This window comes from Neomonachus schauinslandi, chromosome 2 (assembly GCF_002201575.2).
Source record: "Neomonachus schauinslandi chromosome 2, ASM220157v2, whole genome shotgun sequence".
NCBI lineage: Eukaryota > Metazoa > Chordata > Mammalia > Carnivora > Phocidae > Neomonachus > Neomonachus schauinslandi.
Genome location: NC_058404.1, coordinates 159057285 through 159085069, shown reverse-complemented (window position 1 = coordinate 159085069; position 27785 = coordinate 159057285). Strand labels below are relative to the sequence as shown.

The window sequence follows — 27785 nt, the reverse complement described above, 5'->3', positions numbered from 1 at the left end:
ACAGGCACCCCCAGGAATCTGACGGGGACTCCTGCCCTCCTCGGTCTTCCAGCCGCCGCCTCCTTGCCTGGAGGTTGCGGACTCGCCGCCGACACGTGCACGCCCCGCGGCCCTGCTGGCAGCCTCCTCCAGGGCTGTGCCTGGTCTCCTTGCTGCCGCCCCTCTAGGCCGCAGGGTGGGCGGACACGTGGCCCGGGCACCGCTAAGCGGGGCGTAGGAAACCCAGCGCTCCCGGGCCTCGCCGAACTTTCTGAAATACTCGGAACTGGCTCTGGGTTGGGGAAAAGAAACAAAGTAGAGGAAGAGTGATTAGAAAAAGAAATGGCCAGGGGTTGGAGAGGTGCCTGGAAATCATATTGGTAATCAATAGTTATTGCAAAACAATCACAGGAACTTATGTGTTGATTCTTCTAAGTCTTGCTTTTCCTGTTAAGTCAGTAGCCTGCTGTTTCCGGAACATTAATATTTGAATCTATTGAAAAATTTACTTTTTTGGGTCCAGATTTTGTGTCCTTTATAGTCTTGATGCCATGATGACTTTGAAGAGCTCCAGAAGTACCAGGCAGAAAGTTGCCTTGATTCACTTTACATTTATCTTATTTACATAATCTTTTTATTTACAAGTGATTAGGTGCCCAGAAAAGATCACTTGTGACATTTATGCTGATAAAACAAACTTTTTTTTCCCCACACACCCAATTTCTAAATTTATGGTGAACCAAATTGCTTGTGTTGGCTGATCAGTACATCGTCTTCCACAAAGAAAAATTGAATTTAGGTAGAATATTATAGACTTAATCTAATATAGATAGCTTTCGTTTTGCTAAAGTGCTTAAAAGCCACATGTTTGTTCTTAGGATAAAATGGAAACACTATCAACATGATGTATGAGGCCTGAAGGATGAATAGTGAAATGCAAGGGAAGGAAACAGTGTTTGGGCCTAGGGAGAGTGTGTCAAAAGCCTGGGAGTGGGATATAGAAATTCAGTTACACAAATTAGAGTTCTGGAAAGGGAATAGAGAAATCTGAAGTTGGAGCACTAAGCTGAGGCTCTAACTTGAGGGGCCTTTTAAACCTTGTCAGTAAGTCAGGATGTTACGATAGGATGGGAATTCATCCTCTAGGTACCTTGCAGCGTAACTATTAAATTGAATTATAACTGTTTGTTTAATGGTCACCTCCACTAGCTGGTGATCTGACCACTACTCTGACCACTGCTCAGTTCTCCTGCCATTCTTTTCTACTCTGTAGCTGCTGCCCTCCCTCCCTTGCCCGATAGCAGTGTGTGTGCGCGCGTGCACGTGCACACACACACACACAAACACACCTCCAACCGTACTGAAGTCCTGCCCTGCACTGTTCACACACACACACACACACACACACCTCCAACCATACTGAAGTCCTGCCCTGCACTGTTCACACACACACACACACACACCTCCAACCATACGGAAGTCCTGGCATGCACTGTTAACCCCATGGTCTTTTTTCACCACCACTACTAACCCCTTTCCCTCTTTTGGCTAAATATGTATCCTGCCTCAGATCTCAGCCTCAACCTCACTTTGTTTCAGACGTCCTTCTCTGGTGTCTAGACTAGGTTAAGTGGGCCTGCTATGAATGTGTGATCCTGTAGTCTCTGTATGTCTCACACCATACTTACTTTGATGTCCTGTTTAATTTTAGCTTCCCTCAGACTCAGGTTGCTTGAGAGCAGGAACTCTGTCTTGTTTACTGGTATATCCCTAGTATACCTGGTACATGGACCCTAAAAAATGCCAATACTGAGAATGAGTCCCTGTTCTAGGAGCATGAGGGGTGATTTCTCCCCTTGGAAATTTTAAGTCCTTAAACTTCTGTTATCTCTGATCTTCATCTAAATCAGTCTTTCTAATGACTACTTTTTTTTTTTTTGTCTGTGACCTGCATCAAATTGGATTCCTTTGTCCTTACTTCCTCACAATTTCCCACATCTGTTAGTGTGGAGAAAGGATTAACACTGGGGAGTAGGGAAGAAAGATTAAGAAATAGAGGTGCTCTGGAAATGGGCTAACTTAAGTGGGTGGGGGTGCACTTTAAAAAAATCAAGAAACCCTTCAGGCTGAACTTTCCCATTTTGCGTCATGCCAGATGGAAGTCACAAAAAATAAGCATTCTTTTCCTCTACAAGCTAGTTTATTGTATTGTAATATATATACGAAAATGCTGTTTTATTAACTTAATGTAAATTAGTCCTACTTCAGTTCTGCTATGAGAGAGGCAGGGTTGATAATGGAAAGAGAAAAGAATATGATATCAGAAGACAAAGAATTTTGTCTGGCTCTGCCATTTCCTAACTGCATGGCCTCTACCTTTTGGATACTTAGTTTTCTAATCTCTACAGTTGACCCTTGAACAATGTGGGTTTGAACTGCACAGGTCCACTTACCCGTGGATTTTCTTTTTTCCAATAAGTACCACACGGTACTGCAAATGTATTTTCTTTTTCTTAAGATTTTATTCTTTTCTCTAGTTTACTTTATTGTAAGAATACAGCATACGGTACATATAACTTAGAAAATATGTGTTAATCAGCCATTTAATCTTATCAGCAAGGCTTCCGATCAGCAGTAGGCTATTAAGTTTTTGGGGAGTAAAAGTTCTATGCAGATTTTCAATCCTAGACCCCACATAGTTCAAGGGTCAACTATAATTATTTGCATAATTAGAGTTTGTCACAAAATCATGTGAACCAAATACGATGCCTGTGAAAATACTTTGTAGAGTATAAGGTTCTATGCAGATGAGTGAATTTTTTATTAAAATTATTCCTTAACCACTCTTTATGTTCTCTGATTGATCAGAGATAACTTAGTCTTCCATTAGGAAATTTTTTCCTGAAATCTGATGTCTCCATTTTATCTCCACAGTATTGAATATTGGTAAAAAACTCTATGAGGGTAAAACAAAAGAAGTTTATGAATTGCCAGATAGTCCAGGAAAAGTCCTCCTGCAGTCCAAGGACCAGATAACAGCAGGAAATGCAGCCAGAAAGAATCACCTGGAAGGAAAAGCTGCAATCTCAAATAAAATTACCAGTTGTATTTTTCAGTTGTTAAAGGAAGCAGGTAAGTGGCTTTCCCGATAGCCTCCCCTTTCACATTCTCTCTCTCACGAACATATTTGTCCTTTCGTGGGGAAATGGCATTATTTGGATTAACAACATGTTGACTACCAGTTATATTTTTCAATGGTTATCGGAAAACAGGTAAGTGGCTCCCCTCACAATCTCCTCCCTTTTGAATATTGCCACACACACACACACCCCACCCCACACACACACAGGGCACACTCTGATCTCTTTCATGGGGAGATGACATTTGGCAATGTCTCAAAAGGTAAGGTTACTGAAATCAAAACCAGGAACTCTTAAATTTCACTACGGCACTTAATTTGGAATTAGTAAGTAGTATAATTTAGTTAAGGAATCTTAACGGTTTGCTACAGTCTTTGTCTGGCATGCATATCTCCTCTGTAACTTTTCTCTCCTAAGAAGATGTCCTAGGAGAGACTTACCTATGAAGGAGTCCTGTTCTGGTATTAGGCAGCTCTAATTGAAGAGTTGAAATTTGGTACCTGCAATTCTATACAGTTATTCATTTCTCTGTCCCTTGGAGATAAGACAGAATTTCAAATTCCTTTTCCACTTGAAAGCCCTGAAAAGTATTTGAAGATTGCCACCACACCTTCTTATTCTGCCTCAAGTGAGGGATTTGAACTAGATCAAAGATCTCCAGGGTTACTCCCTACTCTAAAACTGAAAGAAGACTATTTCCTGTAGAGACATCTATTCAAAGAGACTAGATCAGAACATTCTGTGGAGGGCATTTGGAGTAAAGAAAGGGGAATTAAGATAACGGGCTTTTCTGCAGGGATTCAGTCAATGCTGATTTGTCTGTAGTATATGAAATCTCAGCTAATAAAAGATTTGAGCTCTTTTCCTTCAGTGTAAGAGGCCTCATTGCCTTGGATCACTCAACCTTTGAGGCCTCTGGTTCCTTAAGCCTTGTTTTTTACTATCTCTGTTCTAATTTTATAATTTAATAATTTTGTCTCCTTTTACTACCCTGTTTTATTGCACTTGGCTTTATTGTGTTTCATGGATATTGCCTTTTTTTTTTTTTTTTTTGTACAAATTGAAGGTTTGTGGCAGCCCTGCCCCTGCATTGAACAAGTCTGTTGGTGCCATTTTTCTAACAGCATTTGTTCTCTTCATGTTGCTGTCACATTTTGGGAAATCTATCAATATTTCCAACTTTCTCATTATTTTATATGTTATGGTGAACTATGATCAGTGATCACAACTTGCTGAAAGCTCAGATGATAGTGTTTTTTAGCAATAAAGTATTTTTTAACTAAAGTTTTTTAGATATCATGCCATCACACACTTAATAGATCACAGTATTGTGTAAATATAACTTAAATGTGCACTGGGAAACCAAAAAGTTCATTTGATTTGCTTTATTGTGACGTGGAACCGAACCTGCAATATCTTCAAGGTATGTCCATAATGTCTTAAATTAATCTTCTAAATCCAAAGGGGGATTTAATACCTTTGTTTCCAGTCAGGATAGATGTACCTACCTTCCACAAAATAACAAGGTAATTCAATTAAATCAATTCTGTCAGTACAGAATGGGTTATTGAATAGTTTTGCCTCTTTCCTAGTTTTCTGTTGAACATTTTTAAGGTAGCGTGGGGAAAAAATGTTTGCCAGCCTAATTTGTCATCTACATCATAAATCCCTCTATACGTTGAAAGTGAGTATGTTGTGATAAATTTAAAGGACCACCCACAGTTCCTAAGTAATACGATTTTAGGATTTTTATTTCAAGGCTTCCTTGATAGGTGGTTTCTCAGTGACTGAGTTGATTGTTATAGAGAGCATCAAACTAATTTTAGGTTCCTATTGCAGTACAGATAAGTGATCCATTTTTAACTTGCCAAGTTATCTCATTCTCCCTGTACATACTAAAATTTTAAAAAATTGCTTAATACTATAAATTTTTAACAATAAAAAAGATTAGCTCCTGTGTACCCATAGTAGTTATACATAGCTACGGGGCCTTATTTATTTATTTATTTATTTATATTTTTTTCAAATAATGGAAGATAAGTACAGGCCCAAGTTTTTATTTTCTTACTCAGTAAGGGACTATTCAGTGCATTTTGTGGGCTTAACAAAAATGAATTAAAGTGACCCAAATTGTCTCTGTTTGTCCAGGACTTTCCCAGTTTGGACTGTGAAAGCCCTGAGTCTGAGAAAGCTGGGAAAGCTCTCAATCCTAAAAGAAGTACTCCCAACAATTATCTTTAAACTACTGTATTGGCGGGGTGCCTGGGTGGCTCAGTCGTTAAGCGTCTGCCTTCTGCTCAGGTCATGATCTGAGGGTTCTGGGATCCCGCATCGGGCTCCTGCTCAGTGGGAAGCCTGCTTCTCCCTCTCTCACTCCCCCTGCTTGTGTTCCCTCTCTCACCGTCTCTCTCTCTGTGTCAAATAAATAAATAAAATCTTTTTAAAAATAAATAAATAAACTACTATATTGGCACACTTAACTAAAACTTACTTGGTTCACATGAAATGTTGAAAGATGTTTTTCAGGTTTTATACACTGAAATTAAGGAAAACTTAAGTTTTAAAAAATTCTTAGATTTGTTTTAGAGGACAGATCAGGAGTTCTGTTGCCTTATCTAATTTTTACTTGCTGATAGTTAAATGCTATGTCTAGTTGACCACCAGTGATCTATTTAAAATTGCTTTCTTTATAACCAAGGCTATGTTCCTAATTAAGGTATTTCTAGAAGTTAGAATGGGAAGAGCACCAAATGAGATTTTGTAAATCAGGATTCTGATTTTCTCACTGTCAATCACAAGCAAACTATAAAATACTGTACAAATAATAGGTATAGGTAATACTGTTTTTCCATGGAAATAATATTATACATGCTACACCTGAGTTATGAAATGTGTGGATTTGGTCTCAATACTTAACCTTTTAAGTCTCAGTTCTCTCACAGAAACCTACCGTAATTACATTTAGGTGTTAATAGTGATAATGGGTATAAGTCCTGCAGTTGTTAAACCACAGATGAGGAGCTGGGCAGCCTTGATACATGGGTGGCCCAAGGGATATGTGGGCTGATTAGCTGTCAGACACTGCCATTGTAATTCAGAGTATGAAGTGACATTTCCTTAGTAATCTTCATAGGAGTCTTAAATTCTGTAAATAGTGAGACATGGGGAGAGTTCTTTTGCTCATCCCCCCAGTCATGAAATTTGCTAAGATGATTAGCATGTATATTAGAAGCAATCATTATATCATCTAAACTGAATCTTTTTTTTTTTTTGAAGCAATTCTTTTTTCCTGTACTAGATCATTACCGTAAATTGATTCTGTACTTTTGATTCTCTTAGATGTGAGGAGGAATTTTCCTCTGAGTAAAAGTAACTATTATTTATATTTAAACAATAGATTGGGGATACCAGTCTTTCAAGCTTGGTAGACAAATGAGCACATATATCTAATAATTAACAGATCTTAAAAGGAACTCTTAAAGCCAGGCATGTAGTTACCACCTGTAGTTAAGGATTGATTTAAATGATTTGCCTATCCATGAGCATGAGCCCAGTCATTCTTTAAGGGTTAAAATGACCATTTACTTAAACTCTTACTCTTTCCCAGAGTTCCTGTTCATGTAGCATGTCACAATTTCCTGTTTCAATTGAATCTTACTGGTCAAACCCAGAGGGAGTACAGAGAAAACAGTGCAGGTTTGCAACTGGTCCAAGCACCATTACTGATTAGCAACATGTCCCAGCTTGTCAAGTTACTTACCTTCTTTGAGCCTCTGTTTCTTTCACTGTAAAATGTAATGATACCTACCTGAAAAATTTTATATGTGGTTAAATGAGATATAAAACACTTAGAACAGTGCAGGTCTTACATAAATGTAGATTCCCTTCATGTAGGGTAATATATACGTATGTTATTATATGGCAGCACAAAGTAATCCTGTAGCATTACCATGATTAAAATGTCTCCTGGAAACCTTTATGTGTTAACATAATAATGCTCATCTTCAAGCTGCAGTGTTAATACCTAGAATATCTAGGAGTGGAATTGCTGGATCATATGGTTCATGATATATTATAACTATTATTAGGTTATTTTCCAACATCCCCAAATAAAATAGCTCCCATTACAAGCTAGCTTTTTTATCTTAGTTTTCCAGTAACAGTTTGAATAAAATAGAAGGGAAGGGAAGAACAAATGTTTTCTTTGCTCTTGGCCAAATTGGCCACTATGTTCTTGCTGCTACCTGTTGGATACTTTTTTTCAGGCATTATTTTCTTCAAATATTAAGAGAAAAGGGCAACCCAAAATGTAGGGCTGTACTTGATTGTGATAAGTAGATATTTTATAAGGCCCATTTAATACTGGACTGTCAAATATGAGAATTGTATAACCAAATCTAAAGATAATTTAGTACCACTTAGATGAGTTATATGCTTTATGCAAGGTAGGTAAGCAGTGGCAGGGGAATTTCTCAAAAGTCTTTTTTGAATGTATGAATGAATGGTAAAGACAATGGGACCCAGACTTTCTGATCCACTATATACTTTCCCATGCAACATTAAAATGAAATACTCCCAAATATTTTGATAAGCATTAAGAAAGCCATACTAATAGTTTTGCTTTCCTACTTACATTTTTTCAAAAAAGTTAATATATTTTTGGTAGTATCATTTAGGGATAATACATTTGGCTATATAGGGTTTTTGTTTCATTTTGTTTTTCATAAACAGCAATTTTTTTATGCCTCAGATCTAACTTTTTTAATACAATTTTAATGCTTTTTAACACCTTTTTATCAATATGTAGGTATCAAAACTGCTTTCGCCAGAAAATGTGGGGAGACAGCTTTCATTGCACCTAAGTGTGAAATGATTCCAATTGAATGGGTTTGTAGAAGAATAGCAACTGGTTCTTTTCTCAAAAGGAATCCTGGTGTCAAGGAGGGATATAAGTTTTACCCACCTAAAGTGGAGCTGTTTTTCAAGGTAATTATTCTATGCTTCTGTGTCTTACTATAGTATAGCAACAAACATAATTTCAAAGTCAAAAGATTTAAATGTTATTAAAGCTAAATAAAATCTTTTAAAAAATCAATTTAAAAAATAAGATTATCAGTTATTAGGAAGAAAAGTAACAATTCAGAAACTTTAAATTTTTAAAGAGTTTGAAGTAAGGTGAATACAAGAGATCTTTTTATATTCAGATACGGAAAAACTATTACCAATATCTCTTATAAGCAAAAACATAAAAAAGATGTAGGAATCAGTGGTTATAAATTTGTATTGGTTTTCTTTATTGAAACTGCTTTTTGGGATGCCTGGATGGCTCAGTCATTTAAGCATCTGCCTAGGACTCAGGTCATGATACCGGGTGCTGGGATTGAGTCCTGCATGGGGCTCCTTGCTCAGCAGAGAACCTGCTTCTCCCTCTACCTGCTGCGCCCCCTGCTTGTTGCTCTGTTGCACAAATAAATAAAATCTTAAAAAAAAAAAAAAATTGCTTTTCTCTTTCCCTCTTTGTTTAGCTGTTAAGCATAGTTCTAACGTCAAGAGTAATGTCTGTGTAGCATTTTTATTGTTCCCTTTTTTTTTTTAAGATTTTATTTATTTATTGAGAGGGAAAGAGGGAGATGGCGAGTAAGCATGCAGTGAGAGGAACAAAGCTGGGGGGGGAGAGGAAGGCGGGAGGAAGAATCATAAGCAGACTCCACACTGAGCAGGGAGCCTGACAGGGAGCTCCATCACACAACCCTGAGATCATGACCTGAGGCGTAACCAAGAATCTGGACGCTCAACCAACCAAGCCACCCAGGCGCACCTTGTATAGCTTTTTTTTTTTTTTTTTAATTTAAAGATTTTATTTATTTATTTGACAGAGCGCACAGGCAGGGGGAGCAGCAGGCAGAGGGAGTGGGAGAAGCAGGCTCCCCGCTGAGCAGGGAGCCCTACGCAGGGTTCAGTCCTAGGAACCTGGGACCATGACCTGAGCTGAAGGCAGGTGGTCAGCCGACTGAGCCACCCAGACGTATCTTGTGTAGCATTTTTAAACAGTGAACTAAAATTGCCTCTCAGCCTTTTGGCCTAGTTCAAGTATAATCAGTGAACTGAATAGTTTAAAATGTTTATCTTATGGTTATAATACAAATCCAGAATTCATAAAAGAAAAATTTCATGTGAAATTGGGACACTACATAAAATGAATAAAATGAAAGTATTTTTTTCACTAATGCCTTTATATAAAGTCTCTTGAATTATTAAATAATATCCCTAAAGACTTATAGTCTTATATAAATTTTTATTAAAAATGAGGTCAAGAGCAGTGCCTGGCTGGCTCATTCGGCAGAGCATGCGACTCTTGATCTCAGGATTGAGAGTTTGAGCCCCACGTTGGGTGTAGAGATTATTTAAAATCTTAAAAAAAAAAAAAAAGGATGGGGGCGCCTGGGTGGCTCAGTCATTAAGCGTCTGCCTTCGGCTCAGGTCATGATCCCAGGGTCCTGGGATCGAGCCCCGCATCGGGCTCTCTGCTCAGTGGGAAGCCTGATTGGCCCTCTCCCACTCCCCCTGCTTGTGTTCCCTCTCTCGCTGTGTCTCTCTCTGTCAAATAAATAAAATATTTTTTTAAAAAGGGGGGCGTGCCTGGGTGGCTCAGTTGGTTAAGCATCTCCCTTTGGCCCAGGTCATGATCCCGGGGTCCTGGGATCAAGCCCCATATCGGGCTCTCTGCTCAACGGGGAGCCTGCTTCTCCTCTCCCTCTGCCTGCCCCTCTGTCTGCCACTCTGCCTACTTGTGCTCTCTATCAAATAAATAAAATCTTAAAAAAAAAAAAAAAGAGGTCAGGAGATTATGAAAACTGCATCCTAGAGAGATTTGGTGGACTAAAGTGTGTTTTGGCCTTCTTACTATCTGTATTGACTCAGATGAAGAAAAAATAAAAATCACAAACTTTTATTTAAATTAGTTTATAGAGAGAGCAAATTCTTTCAAATTACTTTATCACCTGGAGTAAGTTACTCACCGAATATCTTAAATTTTAAAGTAGTTATTAAAACTAGATAAATTAAAAATAATTGTGAGTTAAAGGGCATTTCAATGAAAAATTAAGTCTTTAGAGAAAATAAATATTTCTGAGGAATTCATGGTCAAGGAAAAAAGGACTTCAGTTTATCTCAAAAATTCAAAATTTTTATTTTTAAATTAATTGTACTCCTATACTTTATTTTCAGGACGATGCCAATAACGATCCACAGTGGTCTGAGGAACAGCTAATTGCTGCAAAATTTTGCTTTGCTGGACTTGTTATAGGCCAGACTGAAGTGGATATCATGAGTCATGCTACACAGGCTATTTTTGAAATACTGGAGAAATCCTGGTTGCCCCAGAACTGTACGCTGGTTGATATGAAGGTACAAATAAAATGGAGATTTGATAATAAAGATTATAACTGAGAAATGTCTTTAGTTGTAGAGTTTTGAAAACTTTTCTTTGGTGATATGCTATTTCTAGATTGAATTTGGTGTTGATGTAACCACCAAAGAAATTGTTCTTGCTGATGTTATTGATAATGATTCCTGGAGACTCTGGCCATCAGGAGATCGAAGCCAACAGAAAGATAAACAGGTAATGCCTCAGGATTTTTTTTTTATCCTTTTCAAGATCAGGCGAGATACAGGTGAGTAGGAAGATGGGAGGAAAAGAAAAGGCAACTATTGTTCTATATGATAAGAACCAGAGTTGATTGCTGTTTACTTTTAAAGATAAATATCTCTTACATTTCATATATCCTGAAGAAAAATAATAGGAACAGTACCTTGCATTTACAAAATAGATTATTCATTTATTATGACTATCACACAGAGCAAGGGTTATCCTTGTTTGGCCAATTGAAAACTGCTGAGAGGATGATAGATATCTTCATAATTATAAGAATAAGGGCAGATCTGGAACTCTATCCCAAGTGTTCTGGCTCTTACCAGGTTCCATTTCTGCTCTGTCCTGTAAAAAACAAAATTAGGGCAGATGCTCTCTACTTAATACATAAGAATTGTCAGGGCAGTTAATTGTAGTTGCTAGTGTAGAAAGCACTTAAGCTTAAATGAAAATACAAGTGTACTTCACTATCTGAACTTCCTCTAGTCTAATTCAGGAAATGAATTTATAGGTTCGGATACATTTTCAGATATATTCCTTGCTATGCAAGCTTTTCATAGTCTACCCAAAACTCAGAAATTAAATGATTTCAGTTAGCGAGAATATTACTAATAGAATATCTGTATTCTAAACTTTCTATCTTATTTTCTAGTCCTATCGTGACCTCAAGGAAGTAACTCCCGAAGGGCTCCAGATGGTGAAGAAAAATTTTGAGTGGGTTGCAGAAAGAGTGGAGGTAAAACTTTTGTAGTAAACCCATGCTGTTCTATGTTTTTCTACAAGAAAATCTTGCTTCAAAAAGGACAAAACGCCCCTTCAATAGGGGCGTCTGGATGGCTCAGTCAGTTGAGCATCCGGCTCTTGATTTTAGCTTGAGTCAGGGTCTCAATATCTCAGGATCATGGAGTTGAACCCCGAATCGGGCTCTCTGTTCACTGCAGAGTCTGCTTGGGATTCTTTCTCCCTCCCTATGCCCCTCCCCCTGCTTGCATGCTCTTTCTCTAAATAAATAAATAAATAAATAAATAAATAAATAAATAAATAAATAAAACCATTTTTTTAAAAAAAGGAAAATAAAAGTGAGAAGGTGCAGTTATTTCTCTTCCCCAGTTTTTTTTAATATTATTTTAGGAAGAGTGTGTGTGTGTGTGTGCGCGCGTGCACGCGTGTGCACAAGTAGGGGGGGGGTGGCAGAGGGAGAGAGATAATCCTGAAGAAGACTCTCCACTGACCGCAGGGTCTGACACCGGGCTCAGTCTCAGGACCCCAGGATCATGACCTGAGCTAAAATGAGGAGTCATCCACTCAACCAGCGAAGCCACCCAGTGGTTAAAAAAAGAAAAGGAACGCCCTTAAGAAATGTACCACCTGAGCTATCCTCAGTGACATACTGAAACCCCCTGTTGTTAAACTGGCCAGTACACTCCCAAATTCTGTTGGGGAAACCTAGAGTCCTTGTCTCCTCCCTGCCCCTTACATTTCCTACCCATCCCTCCACTGCTACTCAGAGTTGCATTAGCATAGGTTCCATAAGTAGAGTTCAGAATTAGAACTCTATGTGACATTAAAATGTCACTTTAAGGGGCGCCTGGGTGACTCAGTCGTTAAGCGTCTGCCTTCGGCTCAGGTCATGATCCCAGGGTCCTGGGATCGAGCCCCGCATCAGGCTCCCTGCTCTGCAGGAAGCCTGCTTCTCCCTCTCCCAGTCCCCTTGCTTGTGTTCCCTCTCTCACTGTGTTTCTCTCTGTCAAATAAATAAATAAAATCTTTAAAAAAAAAAAAAAAGTCACTTTAAGATTTATGGTATTATTGGGGTGCCTGGGTGGTTCAGTCACGACATTAAGCATCCAATTCTTGATTTTGGCTCAGGTCATGATCTCAGGGTCCTGGGATCAAGCCCTGCATCAGGCTGTGCACTCAGTGGGGAGTATGCTTGAGATTCTCTCTCCCTCTCCCTCTCCCTCTCTCAAATCTTTTAGATTTATGGTATTATCATTACTATAATTCTGTGGAAATTGAATGGGATTTTGGTTATTCAAGGGTCATAGCCAGTTTTCAGAACATCATTTCCTTGGGAACATGCATTTTGAATTCTAAGTGACTTAAGGTTTATAATATGATCTCTTTATTTTGGCTGATTATGCCTTAAAACCTCCATTAAACACAATGGACTAAAATCTTAGGATGAAATATTTTATATTACAGCTTCCTGAATATTAATTAGAAGGGTTGAGTATTTATTTTTGCTTTTTATTATAGTAAATATAATTTCTCTGATTAAAAATCTTACTCTTTAGGTCTTAATTATGAAGACCACTTTTCTTTATATACAGAGGTTATTTTGAAAAATAAATTACATTTTGTCCTGTTTGTCTCTGTCTTGAGTTTGGTCTATTAAGAAAGAAAATATTCTGTCCAGTTGTACTTTTACTCTGCTATAGTTTTGTAAACTGATTATTCTTATGATACTCAATTCTGTATTTATCCAGTTTTTGCCATTTTCTTTTCATATCCATGTTTCTCTTTTCCAGTTGCTTCTGAAATCAGAAAGTCAGTGCAGAGTTGTAGTATTGATGGGCTCAACTTCTGATCTCAGTCACTGTGAAAAAATCAAGAAGGCTTGTGGAAATTTTGGCATTCCATGTGAACTTCGGGTAACATCTGCCCATAAAGGACCAGATGAAACTCTGAGGATTAAAGCAGAGTATGAAGGTAAATGTCACATAACTAGAGCATTTCAGGAAATTCTCCTGATTTTGCCAAAAAATTTTATGTTTGGACTAATAATGCTGAAAAAGAATTTGCCACATTTCCAAGGGGGAAAATGTGATAATCTAGGCTTTCATTATACTCCCCAAAGAGTATGAGATGCTCTAGGCACTTATAAAAGAATGGCTCAGGGGAAAAAGAATTGAAAAGCAACATGAGTACACTTGAAAATAATGCAACATTGTGTGTCAACAGCATTCAAGTTTTTTAAAAAATGTTAAAAATAAATAAGAGTAAAGGCCCCCACCCCCCAAAAGAAAGTGAAACATGGAAGGAAAATAAAGACTAGAATGAGTTTTTACCTAATAAGAAGCCCCTGAAGTATTGTTTCTAATATGCTCCAACAGAAGATAGGCCCCGCATCAATTTTGGGAGGCCTGAGGTTGAAGCAGCAGATTCTTTGAGTATTGTTAGTGGTCAGCCTTTCCTAGGAGGTATTTGAATGTGAAATTAAGGAATAATTTTAGAATTTAGTATATAAAAGAAATGTCTTGATGGGATAGTATTGATCTAAAATAATGGAGTCCTGGAGACATAACCAAATGTTTCTCAACTGGGAAAAATGTTGATCTGAGTTTTCTTCCTAAAGGTAGTTGTTACAGGAGCATAGTTACTAAGGTTTGGGCCGGGGATAGGAGGAGGGGGCAAGGAACTGGAATAAGTTCCTAGACCTCTTTGTTAAACTTATGAAAGCCTGAACTCTTTCTCCAGAAAAGTGCAGATACATAAACTTTTGGATTCCAGGTTAGGAATCTCTGTGGTAAGAAACAAAGGAATAATTTAAAAATTTATTGAAGAATGAAATATTTAAGAGATATGTTGGAAAATATATTGAAGGGTAATAAATATTTGGGTACTATATTGTTGAATTTGCCTTCCTTCATTCATACTGTGCCCCTGAACCTCTAGTCTCCATTAACAAGGTCTCCTTATACTGTTGTTTGAAGGAACCGAGGACAGACACTGGTTCTGGTGGTGTCATTCTTTGTTTCGGTGAGCCTAAGCAGCCATAGTAGAAGGGCCTTTGAGCCATTCCCTCACTAATACTCTGGTACCTTTTTATACTATCGATCTCAAAGATGGCCAAACTTACTCTCGCTACTTTGTTACTTGAGATATAGTAGGTGGTGAAGTGCGGTATATACTGAATATATATGTAATAATAGTGTCTTATTTATGCTTTTTCTGGAGACTGCAAATAAAGGAACTGAAGGAGTTAAGACACATAGGCATTTTGTTTTAACCTATCTTAAAATCTCTTTTCCAATTCAATTACAAACGTGTAATTTCCCTAGGGGATGGCATTCCTACTGTTTTTGTGGCAGTGGCAGGCAGAAGCAATGGTTTAGGACCAGTGATGTCTGGTAACACTGCATACCCAGTTATCAGCTGCCCTCCACTCACTCCAGACTGGGGAGCTCAGGATGTGTGGTCTTCTCTTCGACTACCCAGTGGTAAGATACATGAATTTTAAAAAGTTGTTTATTAAAGGGACACATGGGTGGCTCAGTCAGTTAAACATCTCACTCTTGATTTCGGCTCAAGTGATAATCTCAGGGTTGTGAGATCAAGCTCCATGTTGGGCTCCGTGAAGAGAGCCTGCTTGAGATTCTCTCTCTCCCCCTCTCCTTTTGCCCCTCCCCCCTGCTCGGGCTGGCTTTCTCCAAAAAAAAAAAAATTGTTTATTGAAAAATTTCAAACATGCACAATAGTAGAGAGAATAACATGAAATCTCATGTACCCATTATTCAACTTTAAGATTTAATATCTTATTACATCTGTAGCCCTTTCTGCTGGATTATTTTCAAGCAAACATAGCATTTTATACTTAAATATGCTTCTCTAAACAATAAGAACTCTAGTTTTTATTATTTTATTCTATTTTTTAAGATTTTATTTGTCGAGAGAGAGCGAGCATAAGCAGGGGGAACGGCAGGCAGAGCAGGTAAGAGGGAGAAGCAGGCTCCCCGCTGAGCCGGGAGCCTGATGTGGGGTTTAATCCCAGGACCCCGGGATCATGACCTGAGCCGAAGGCAGATGCCTAACGGACTGAGCCACACAGGCACCACCATGATTGTGATTTAAAAACTAGAGTTCTGGCATGGCTGGGTGCCTCAGTCGGTTAAGCATCTGCCTTGGGCTCAGGTCATGATCCTGGGGTCCTGGGATCAAGTCCCACATCAGGCTCCCTGCTCAGCGGGGAGCCTGCTTCTCCCTTTCCCTCTGCTGTTCCCCCCACTGAGTTCCCCTCCCCCGTCACTCATGCTCTCAAATAAATAAAATCGTTTTTAAAAAAAATCATAGGATACCATAATCACACTTAAGAAAAATTAATGGGTAATTTCTTAAAATCATCTAATTTTCAGTTAGTGTTCAAGCTTTCCTGATCATCTCATTTGTTTTTACAGTCGGTTTGCTCAAATCAAGATCTAACATAGTCCTTATATTGCATTTAATTGCTGTCTCTCCTAAGTCTCCTTTAATCCTTCTTTTTTCACTTTCATTTATCCTATAGAATTGTCCATATTTTGGATTTGGCTGATTATATTTCTGGATGATGTTTAACATGCTATTCCTATATTTTTTATAAACTGGTGGTGAGATCTGTAGCTAGATCAAATCCAGATTTGGGTTTCCCGCCCCCCAAGAATACATCATTCATGGTTTTGAAGTTTTTTTAAAAATTTTTTTTTATTTCTTTATTAACATATAATGTATTATTTGGTTCAGGGGTACAGGTCTGTGATTCATCAGTCTTACACAATTCACAGCACTCACCATAGTACATACCCTCCCAAATGTCCATCACCCAGCCACCCCATCTCTCCCACCACCCTCCACTCCAGCAACCCTCAGTTTGTTTCCTATGATTAAGAGTCTCTTATGGTTTGTCTCCCCCTCTGGTTTTGTCTTGTTTCATTTTTCCCTCAGTTCCCCTCTGATCCTCTGTCTTCCTTCTCAAATTCCTCCTATCAGTGAGATCATATGATACTTGTCTTTCTCTGATTGACTTATTTTGCTTAGCATAATACCCTCTAGTTCCAGCCACGTCATTGCAAATGGCAAGATTTCATTTTTTCTGATGGCTGCATAATATTCCATTATGTGTGTGTGTGTGTGTGTATATGTATATATATACACCACATCTTTATCCATTCCTCTGTTGATGGACATCTAGGCTCTTTCCATAGTTTGGCTATTGTGGATATTGCTGCTATAAACATTGGGGTGCAGGTGCCAATTCAGATCACTACATTTGTATCTTTGGGGTAAATACCCAATAGTGCAGTTGCTGGGTCTTAGGGTAGCTCTATTTTAAACTTTTTGAGGAACCTGCATACTGTTTTCCAGAGTGGCTGCACCAGCTTGAATTCCCACCAACAGTGTAGGAGGGTTCCCCTTTCTCCGCATCCTCACCAACATCTGTCGTTTCCTGACTTGTTAATTTTAGCCATTCTGACTGGTGTGAGGTGTGTATCTCATTGAGGTTTTGATTTGTATTTCCCTGATACTGAATGATGTTGAGCACTTTTTCATGTGTCTGTTGGCCATTTGGATGTCTTCTTTGCAGAAATGTCTGTTCATCTGCCCATTTCTTGATTGGATTTTTTGTTATTTGGTTATTGAGTTTGATAAGTTCTTTATAGATTTTGGATACTAGCCCTTTATCTGATATGTCATTTGCAAATATCTTCTCCCATTCTGGCGGTTGTCTTTTGGTTTTGTTGACTGTTTCCTTTGCTGTGCAAAAGCTTTTTATCTTGATGAAGTCCCAATAGTTCATTTTTGCCCTTGCTTCCCTTGCCTTTGGCAATGTTTCTAGGAAGAAGTTGCTGCGGCTGAGGTCGAAGAGGTTGCTGCCTGTGTTCTCCTTTAGGATTTTGGTGGATTCCTGTCTCACACTGAGGTCTTTCATCCAATATTGTGTGTGGTATAAGGAAATGGTCCAGTTTCATTCTTCTGCTGTCCAATTTTCCCAACAGCATTTGTTGAAGAGACTTTTTTCCATTGGACATTCTTTCCTGCTTTGTTGAAGATTAGTTGACCATAGAGTTGGAGGGTCCATTTCTGGGCTCTCTATTCTGTTCCATTGATCTATGTGTCTGTTTTTGTGGCAGTACCAGACTGTCATGATGATTACGGCTTTGTAATAGAGCTTCAAGTCCAGAACTCTGATGCCACCGGCTTTGCTTTTCTTTTCCAACATTCCTTTGGTTATTCGGGGTCTTTTCTGGTTCCATACAAATTTTAGGGTTATTCCATTTATTTGAAAAAAAGTTGATGGTATTTTGATAGGGATTGCATTAAATGTGTAGATTGCTGTAGGTAGCATAGACATTTTCACAATATTTGTTCTTCTAATCCAAGAGCATGGAACGTTTTTCCATTTCTTTGTGTCTTCCTCAATTTCTTTCATGAGTATTCTGTAGTTTTGTGAGTACAGATCCTTTGGCTTTTTGGATATATTCCTAGGTATCTTATGGTTTGGGGTGCAATTGTAAATGGGATCAACTCTTTAATTTCTCTTTCTTCTATCTTGTTGTTGGTATATAGAAATGCCACTGATTTCTGTGTATTGATTTTATATCCTGCCACTTTAATGAATTCCTATATGAGTTCTAGAAGTTTTGGGATGAAGTCTTTTGTGTTTTCTCCATAAAGTATCATATCATCTGCAAAGAGTGAGTTTGACTTCTTCTTTGCCGATTCGAATGCCTTTTATTTCTTTTTGTTGTCTGATTGCTGTGGCTCGGACTTCTAGTACTATGTTGAATAGCAGCGGTGATAGTGGACATCCCTGCCATGTTCCTGACCTTAGGGGAAAAGCTCTCAGTTTTTCCCCATTGAGGATGATATTTGCTCTGGGTTTTTCATAGATGGCTTTTACGATATTGAGGTTTGTACCCTCTATGCCTACAGTGTGAAGAGTTTAAATCAAGAGAGGATGCTGTACTTTGTCAAATGCTTTTTCTGCATCTATTGAGAGGATCATATGGTTCTTGTTCTTTCTTTAATTAATATATTGTATCACATTGATTGATTTGCGGATGTTGAACCAAACTTGCAGCCCAGGAATAAATCCCACTTGGTCATGGTGAATAATCCTTTTAATGTACTGTTGGATCCTATTGGCTAGTATTTTGGTGAGAATTTTTGCATCCATGTTCATCAGGGATATTGGTCTGTAGTTCTCCTTTTTGATGGGGTCTTAGTCTGGTTTTAGGATCAAGGTAATGCTGGCCTCATAAAATGAGTTTGGAAGTTTTCCTTCCATTTCTATTTTTTGGAACAGTTTCAGAAGAATAGGTATTAATTCTTCTTTAAATGTTTGGTAGAATTCCCTTTGGAAGCCATCTGGGCCCTGGGCTCTTGTTTTTTGGGAGATTTTTGATGACTGCTTCCATTTCCTTAGTGGTTATGGGTCTGTTCGGGTTTTCTATTTCTTCCTGGTTCAGTTTTGGTAGTTTATACGTCTCTAGGAACGCATGCATTTCTTCCACATTATCTAATTTGCTAGCAGATAGTTTCTCATAATATGTTCTTGTAATTGTTCGTATTTCTTTGGTGTTGGTTGTGATCTCTCCTCTTTCATTCATGATTTTATTTATTTGGGTCCTTTCTCTTTTCTTTTTGATAAGTCTGGCCAGGGTTTTATCAGTCTTATGAATTCTTTCAAAGAACCAGCTCCTAGTTTCGTTGATCTGTTCTACTGTTCTTTTGGTTTCTATTTCATTTATTTCTGCTCTGATCTTTATTTTTTCTCTTCTCCTGCTGGGTTTAGGTTTCATTTGCTGTTCTTTCTCCAGCTCCTTTAGGTGTAGGGGGTTGTGTACTTGAGACTTTTCTTGTTTCTTGAGAAAGGCTTGTATTGCTATATACTTTCCTCTTAGGACCACCTTTGCAGCATCCCAAAGATTTTGAACAGTTGTGTTTTCATTTTCATTTGTTTCCATGAATTTTTTAAATTCTTAATTTCCTGGTTGACCCATTCATTCTTTAATAGGATGCTACTTAGCCTCTATGTATTTGAGTTCTTTCCGACTTTCCTTTTGTGATTGAGTTCTAGTTTCAAAGCATTGAGGTCTGAAAATATGCAGTGAATGATCCCAGTCTTTTGGTACCAGTTGAGACCTGATTTATGATTCAGTATGTAATCTATTCTGGGATATGCTCCTTGTGCACTCAAGAAGAATGTGTATTCTGTTGCTTTAGGATGGAATGTTCTCAATATATCTGTGAAGTCCATCTGGTCCAGTGTGTCATTCAAAGCCCTTGTTTCCTTGTTGATCTTCTGCTTAGTTGATGTGTCCATTGCAGTGAATGGGGTGTTAAAGTCTCCTACTATTAGTGTATTATTGTTGATGTGTTTCTTTGATTTAGTTATTAATTGGCTTATATAATTGGCTGCTCCCATGTTAGGGGCATAGATATTTAATATTGTTAGATCTTCTTGTTGGATGACCCTTTAAGTATGATATAGTGTCCTTCCTCATCTCTTATTATAGTCTTTGGTTTAAAATCTAATTTGATAAAAGGATTGCCACCCCAGCTTTCTTTTGATGTCCGTTAGCATGGTAAATGGTTTTCCCCCCCCTCACTTTAAATCTTGAGGTGTCTTTTGTGTCTAAAGGGTCTCTTGCAGACAGCATATCGATGGGTCTTGCTTTTTTATCCAATTTAGTCCATTTACATTCAGGGTAACTATTGAAAGATATGAATTTAGTGCCACTGTATTGCCTGTAAGGTGACTGTTAACTGTATATTGTCTCTGTTCCTTTCTGGTCTATGTTACTTTTCGGCTTTCTCTTTGCTTAGAGGACCCCTTTCAATATTTCTTGTTGGGCTGGTTTGGTGTTTGCAAATGCTTTTAGTTTTTGTTTGTCCTGGAAGCTTTTTATCTCTCCTTCTGTTTTCAGTGACAGCCTAGCTGGATATAGTATTCTTGGCTGCATATTTTTCTCATTTAGTGCTCTGAATATATCCTGCCAGTCCTTTCTGGCCTGCCAGGTCTCTGTGGATAGGTCTGCTGCCAGTCTAATGTTTCTACCATTGTAGGTTACAGACCTCTTGTTCCGAGCTGCTTTCAGGATTTTCTGTTTGTCTCTGAGACTTGTGAGTTTTACTATGAGATGTCGGGGTGTTGACCTATTTTTATTGATTTTGAGGGCAGTTCTCTGTGCCTCCTGGATTTTGATGCCTGTTTCCTTCCCCAAATTAGGGAAGTTTTCTTCTGTAATTTGCTCCACTATACCTTCTGCCCCCCTCTCTCTTTCTTCTTCTTCTGGGATCCCAATTATTTAAATGTTGTTTCGCTTTATGGTATCACTTATCTCTCGAATTCTCCCCTCGTGATCTTTATCGTGAACTCCCCTCGTAGTTGTTTATCTCTCTTTTTCTGAGCTTCTTTATTTTCCATCATTGGTCTTCTTTATCACTAATTCTCTCTTTTGCCTCATTTATCCTAGCAGTTAGAGCCTCAATTTTTTATTGCACCTCATTAATAGCCTTTTTGATTTTGACTTGGCTAAATTTTATTTTGGTTCTCCAGAAAGGGATTCTCTAGTATCTTCTATACTTTTTTCAAGCCCAGCTGGTATCTTTATAATCGTCATTCTGAACTCTAGTTCTGACATTTTACTAATGTCTGTATTGATTAGGTCCCTGGCAGTTGGTACTGCCTCTTGTTTTTTTTGAGATGAGTTTTTCCATCTTGTCATTTTGTCCAGAGGAGACTAGATGAATGAGAAAACAAAATGCTAAAAAAATGCTAAATGGGTACCAACGACCCCAGAAAAATATACACTAAACAAATCGGAAGAGACCCGAAACCAGGGGAAAAAGAAAGGGAACAAAAAAAGAAAAGAAAAGAAAGAATATGATCAGGCTGGTGAATATAACAGCCACATACTAGATTTTGGGTGTATTTTGGTCTGTTAGAAGAAACTGCCTCCCAAAATTTTAAAGAAAGAAAATCTTACATATATACAAAAATAAGGGTAGGGGCGCCTGGGTGGCTTAGTCATTAAGCGTCTGCCTTCAGCGCAGGTCATGATCCCAGGGTCCTGGGATCAAACCGCGCATTGGGCTCCCTGCTCGGTGGGAAGCCTGCTTCTCCCTCTCCCACCCCCCCTGCTTGTGTTCCCTCTCTCGCTGTGTCTCTGTCAAATAAATAAATAAATAAGGGTAAATATGATGAAGGGATGGAATATGACTGTAAAGATGAAAATTTAAAAAGATTTTTAAAAAGGAATTGATAAGTTGGTTGAAAAAAGAATGAAAAAAAAATTTTTTTTTTTTTTAAAGATTTATTTATTTATTTGAGAGAGAGAGAATGAGAGAGAGCACATGAGAGGGGGGAGGGTCAGAGGGAGAAGCAGACTCCCTGCCGAGCAGGGAGCCCGATGCGGGACTTGATCCAGGGACTCCAGGATCATGACCTGAGCCGAAGGCAGTCGCTTAACCAACTGAGCCACCCAGGCGCCCCGAAAAAAAATTTTTTTTAAAGGAATGTGAGGGGCGTCTGGGTGGCTCAGTCGTTAAGCGTCTGCCTTCAGCTCAGGTGATGATCCCGGGGTCCTGGGATCGATCCCTGCATCAGGCTCCCTGCTCGGCGGGAAGCCTGCTTCTCCCTCTCCCACTCCCTCTGCTTGTGTTCCCTCTCTCACTGTCTCTCTCTCTGTCAAATAAATAAATAAAATCTTTAAAAAAAAAAAAAAAAGGAATGTGAATAGGCAGGAGGCTAGGACAATGTCATACCCTAGATTTAGGGTATATTTTGGTCCGTTAGAAGAAACTGTATCCCAAAATTTTAACAAAAGAAAAAATATATATATAAAATAAGGTTAAGTACAATGAAGAGCTAGAATATTACTATAAAAATGAAAAAATTTAAAAGACTTTTAAAAAAGGAATTGACAAGATGTTGGTTGAAAAAGGAAAGAAGAAAAATTCAACTAAAAAAATGGAAAAAGAAAAAAACAAAGAAAATTTAGAAAATTAACTTTGAAAGACTAAACATCATGGGAAAACTATGAATTCTATGTGCGGTATTCCCCTAGCACTGTTGTTTTGCCGTTCTTAGTGATCAGTAAACTTGGTCTTGGTGGGCTGTTCTTGCTGATCTTATGGGGAGCAGCCTGTTGCCTAGGTTCCCAAATGTCTTTGCCGGAGGCGGAATTGCCCCGCTCTTGCAGGGGGCCAGGCCAAGTCATCTGCTCGGGTTTGCTCTCGGGAGCTTTTGTTCCCTGAAAGCTTTCCCTATGGCTTTGGAGGATGAGGGTGAAAATGGCAGCCTCCCAATCTCTGGTCCCAGAGGAGCGGAGAGCTTGGGGCCCCACTCCTCAATGAGCCCCCAGAGAAAAGCAGTCAGTCACTCCCATCTCCCCAGTCTCCCATGCCACTCTGTGCTCACCTGGCCTGTGACCGAGCATTTCTATCTCTGGCACCCGACCCCGTGTGGAGTCTCCAAACCCAGCAGATCCCTATGGTATGCTCCCATGCCACTCCTCCTGGGGGAGGAAGGGGAGTCTCCCCAGATCTGCCGCTTATTGGGTCCCTGCTGGAAGAGCAGTGGCCCGACTGTGCCGCAGATCACAGTTTATGGCAGCCCTGAGCTGAGAGCCCACTCCTCGGCTCCGTCTTTGCAGCGGGTTTCCCCGCTCCAATACCTGGTACCTCTGCCGCACTCAGGCACCCCCATCTTTCTGTGACCCCAAGGGTCCTGAGACCACACTGTCCCAGCGAGGGTTCCACCCCCCCGAGCCACTGGAGCAACGTCCCTCAGCAGAGCTGACTTCTAAAAGTTTCGACTTTGTGCTCCGCTGCTCTATCACTTGCCATTAGCTGGCTGAGGAGGCTCCCCGCCCCTGTCTGTCTTCCCATATATCGCCTTGGATTCACTTCTCCTCATGTCCTACCTTCCAGAAAGTGGTTGCTTTTCTGTTCAGAGAGTTTCTGCTATTCTTTTCTTCCATCTCCTGTTGAGTTTGTAGGTGTTCTGAATGGTTTGATAACTATCTAGCTGAATTCCTGGGACTAGACGAAATTTAGGTCTCCTACTCCTCCGCCATCTTGCTCCTCCCCCTGGTTTTGAGTTTTTTTAAAGTAAATGTGATTGTTACTTCTGTAAAGAAAATGAAATTTTATCTCTATAAATTAGGGACCAGAATAAATAACATACAAGGAAATTTTATCAATTGGCTGAACAGAATCTCATAGAATAACAATATTGTGGTAAGCTCATCACAGTCCAAGATAATGATCTGATATACCAGTCCTGAGAGTCTATATTGTTTCAGTAAGAGTTGATTACTTGTTAAATGCCAGTCTTTTTTATTTTATTGTAAATCTGCTCGTGTTATGTGTCAAATATGTTAAGTACTTGAGCCTTCCACTATGGACTGGCTTCTCTCTAGGCCTACTGTACTGTCATTATCTTAGGATTTCTCTTTACCATCATCCTGACAAGCATTTTGCCCTGTTACCTAGGTCCCATGTCTTCCCCTTTCTTTGTTTGCTCCTTAATTTGTTGGAGAGCATTCGTAGTGAACTTCCTGAGGGAGGGGTACAGATGGTAAACTTTTTGAGACCTCATATATCGAAAATGTTTCCATCATAGCCTCACAATCAATAATTTAGAAATGGAATTCTAGATTGAAAATTATTTTCCTTCAGAAATGCCTTTTGAAGGCATTACTTCATTGTCTTCTATCTTCCAGAGTTACTGAAAACTCCAGTGCCTTTTTACCATTCTGATTCTAGGTCATTTGTGAATTGTTTTTTTTCTGGAAACTTTTAGGATCTTTTTCTATCCATTTTTCTTAAATTTCACAAAGATGTGTCTTGATGATTATTTTCTTGTTGGGCTTTCAGTGGACTCTTTAAATCTGGAACTCTGATTATTTAGTACTGGGAAATTTTCTTCAATTACTTAATACTTTCCTTCTCCCTCCATTTTCTTTCTTTTCTCATTTTTGGATTTACTATTCAAATTTGGAACTTTCTCGTTTCTATTTTTTGTTTCTGTTATTGCTATACTCTCTGGAATGTTTCTCCAACCCTTCTATTGAGTTTTTCAATCTAGTCTCAGTCTCCTACCTGGAGGAATAAACCTGACTGCCAGCATTCTGGAATCTGGTGATCTTAATACATGTGTAAACTTAACCCTCTTTTTTCACTGTGGCATTCCTGTCTCAGCTATGCCTTGTACCCTCTGGTCCACAGAAGTCTGGACTAACAATCTGTTTTATCTTCACAAGAATTTATGATTCTGCTACGGTGCAGAAGGGCCAATTGCTCAGGTACATAGAGTGGCGCAGGAGATCTGATGGCCTAACTGCTTCTTGACTTTAAGCCAGTCCTCTTTTTTTAGCCCCATTTTCACCCCCACCTCTCCCTTCAAGGGTATCAGGTGCCACTAATTCCCCAATCTTTGCATGAGTTTTTTTTAACGTTGGTCACATTGCTTCTCATCTTTCCCTGCTTCCAGTTTAGGATAAAATTTTCTAGGTCTACCTAAGTTAGTTACCACTCCATTTCCTTTTCAGCTGACAAAAAGTTATTGCTGTTATCTCTTTGTTCTTATGTTTGTGACTGTTCTCTTTATTCCCTTTACTGCTTTTTTTTTTTTTTTAAAGCTTTGGCAGGTATCTTTCTTCAAGTATAGAAAAAAATAGGATACCATTAATTAAAATATGTTTTACAGCTGAACATATTTGATTTATAGTCAGTAACCATATTGAACAAACTTTTTAATATAGCATTCAGCTACTTAATGCTATCTTTATACAGTTTAAGGGATACACCTTTGATTAATCCATGTTTAACTAGATCTTTGCTGGACATCTGATTGTGTCAGCTTCTCTAGTTAAACATTTACTATGGCTATAAATGAAAGTATAACTCATTTTATGCCAGAGGAATAGTATAGGTATTATCAGTGGAGTTTAGAAAAGGGAGAATGTGATGAGCAAAAATTTGGCAGTTTTTTTCTAGTACTATCCAAGGAGAGAGAGGGAATCTGGAAGATCTGTACATTCTGATCGCTAGAATTGGGGATAATCTTTTCAGGAAAAGTTTTACAGTGGCCTTTGTAAAATCCTGAAAACTACTTCTCTTTCTCTTATGGCATGCTCACTAGATAACCTAATTTTTTGCTAATTAAGCTTTCCTGATGTTAGAAAGGGAATCCTGAGCAGTATAGGCACAGGTATTTCAGTTACTAGAGTAGAACCCTGTACCTAGAATACTACTACTCCTAACAGTTGACATTCATTGAGTACTTACTATGCACCAGGCACTGCTCCAAGCACTTCATGTATATTAACTTGTTGAATACTCACATCTTAATAGATAAGGACACTAAAGTTAACATTAAGTACCTTGACCAATATCACATAGTAAGTGATGGAGCTGCATAAATTGATTTATTAATACAAACTAAAATAAATTTGCCTTGTGATTTATACTTCTTATTGAAAGTAGCAGGAGTCAAAGAGCCTGATGAATTCCAAGAATATTGAGGAAATGGAGCTTTTGCATCTGTAAGCTAGTTAGTATTTCACTCGAGCGACACAGACATAATAGTACCACCCCATAATAGAAAGTCTGCCTGAGTAAACATGTGGCCCCCAAGGAGGTTACTTTCTTAGATCTTATTAATACTGAATTTACTTAGAACCTGGTACTTCATAAAATTCTTTGGTTTTAGCTTTTTTACTGCTTAAAGATGTTAGAATAGTTCAAGTGCAAAGACAAAAGTAGCAGCTAGGAAATTGTCAAAAAAATGTGCATACCTCAAATTTATCCAAGAACAGGTGCTTCTGTCCACTTGATCCTTGTTGTATTTCTATTGCCTTTCATCAGTGATTTAAAGGTTTACTCTATGTGAAAAGAACTTCAAAAAAGGTGAATTTCTTTGCAGATGGCTTCAGTGAAAAAAGTGATAGATAGGGGTGCCTGGGTGGCTCAGTCGTTGGGCTTGGGTCATGATCCCAGGGTCCTAGAATCGGGCCTTACTTGGGCTCCCTGCTTGGCGAACCTGCTTCTCCCTCTCCCTCTGCCTGCTACTTCCCTTGCTGTATGTGTGCTCTGTCAAATAAATAAATAAAATCTAAAAAAAAAGTGATAGATGTATATAAAATACCTGTTCGTGATATATTACTTATCTCTTAATAATCACTTTATCACTCCAGTTGTAGAGATGGAACTCCTTCTGCAGATTCTACTTTAGACAAGGATGATACAGTAGCTTTTTATTATTTGTGATTAACAGGACTTTTCTGAGTATACAGTGGTTTACTAGGGGCCCCTGGCTGGCTCAGTTGGTAGAGCACATGACTCTTGATCTCGGGGTCGTGAGTTTGAGCCCCAAGTTAGGTGTAGAGATTACTTTATTTTTTATTTTTTTATTTTATTTTTTTTTAAGATTTTATTTATTTATTTGAGACAGAGAGAATGAGATACAGAGAGCATGAGAGGGAGGAGGGTCAGAGGGAGAAGCAGACTCCCCGCCGAGCAGGGAGCCCGATGTGGGACTCGATCCCGGGACTCCAGGATCATGACCTGAGCCGAAGGCAGTCGCTTAACCAACTGAGCCACCCAGGCGCCCCTAGATTACTTTAAAAAAAAAAAAAAAAGTTTACTAAGTGCTCTTTTCATTATTAATTGACAGCTTAATATTGTCTTTTCCTTTCTGAACCAATAGGTCTTGGCTGTTCAACCATACTTTCTCCAGAAGGATCAGCTCAGTTTGCTGCTCAGATATTTGGATTAAACAACCATTTGGTATGGGCTAAACTGCGAGCAAGTGTATTGAACACATGGATTTCCTTGAAGCAGGCTGACAAGAAAATCCGAGAGGGCAATTTATAAAACATCATTGCTTTTTTTTTTTTTTTTTTTGAGAAAAGCTGCATTTCTTGTTTAAAACGTTTCAGAAAAAAATCAAGATGAAAAGTTTTTAAATCAGTCAAAGAAAACAATAAAATTTACTAGTGAATAAATGCTTCTCTAGATTCATGGATCAGTAGACTCTGGAGATACTAACATTTCTTTAGAGGAAGTGAAATTAGTATAAGGACACTTTTAAAATCTCTTAGCTACTATATGGTCCCAATTAGGTAGAGAACAATCAAATATATTTCTTAAATACTAATAATGTCTTGTTACAGAGCTCTAAAGTTACTACTTGACTTTCTGTATCTCAACCCGTAAGTTTTAAAAAGTTAAAATGCTTGTATCTTAGA

General features: G+C 38.6%; 1 protein-coding gene across 3 annotated transcripts in view; it reads left to right on the top strand.

Moving 5' to 3' along the window:
- Positions 1–27542, top strand: part of PAICS (phosphoribosylaminoimidazole carboxylase and phosphoribosylaminoimidazolesuccinocarboxamide synthase) — a 52435-nt gene extending 24893 nt beyond the window's left edge. For all 3 annotated transcript variants that reach the window (XM_044912947.1, XM_044912946.1, XM_021701591.2), the window contains 8 exons: positions 2914–3111; positions 7927–8105; positions 10347–10526; positions 10627–10740; positions 11423–11506; positions 13302–13482; positions 14835–14993; positions 27245–27542. In XM_044912947.1, the coding sequence (XP_044768882.1) occupies positions 2914–3111; positions 7927–8105; positions 10347–10526; positions 10627–10740; positions 11423–11506; positions 13302–13482; positions 14835–14993; positions 27245–27411 (1262 nt within the window). In that variant the 3' untranslated portion in view covers positions 27412–27542. The remainder of the gene's footprint in view (positions 1–2913; positions 3112–7926; positions 8106–10346; positions 10527–10626; positions 10741–11422; positions 11507–13301; positions 13483–14834; positions 14994–27244) is intronic.
- The last annotated feature ends 243 nt before the right edge of the window (positions 27543–27785 follow it).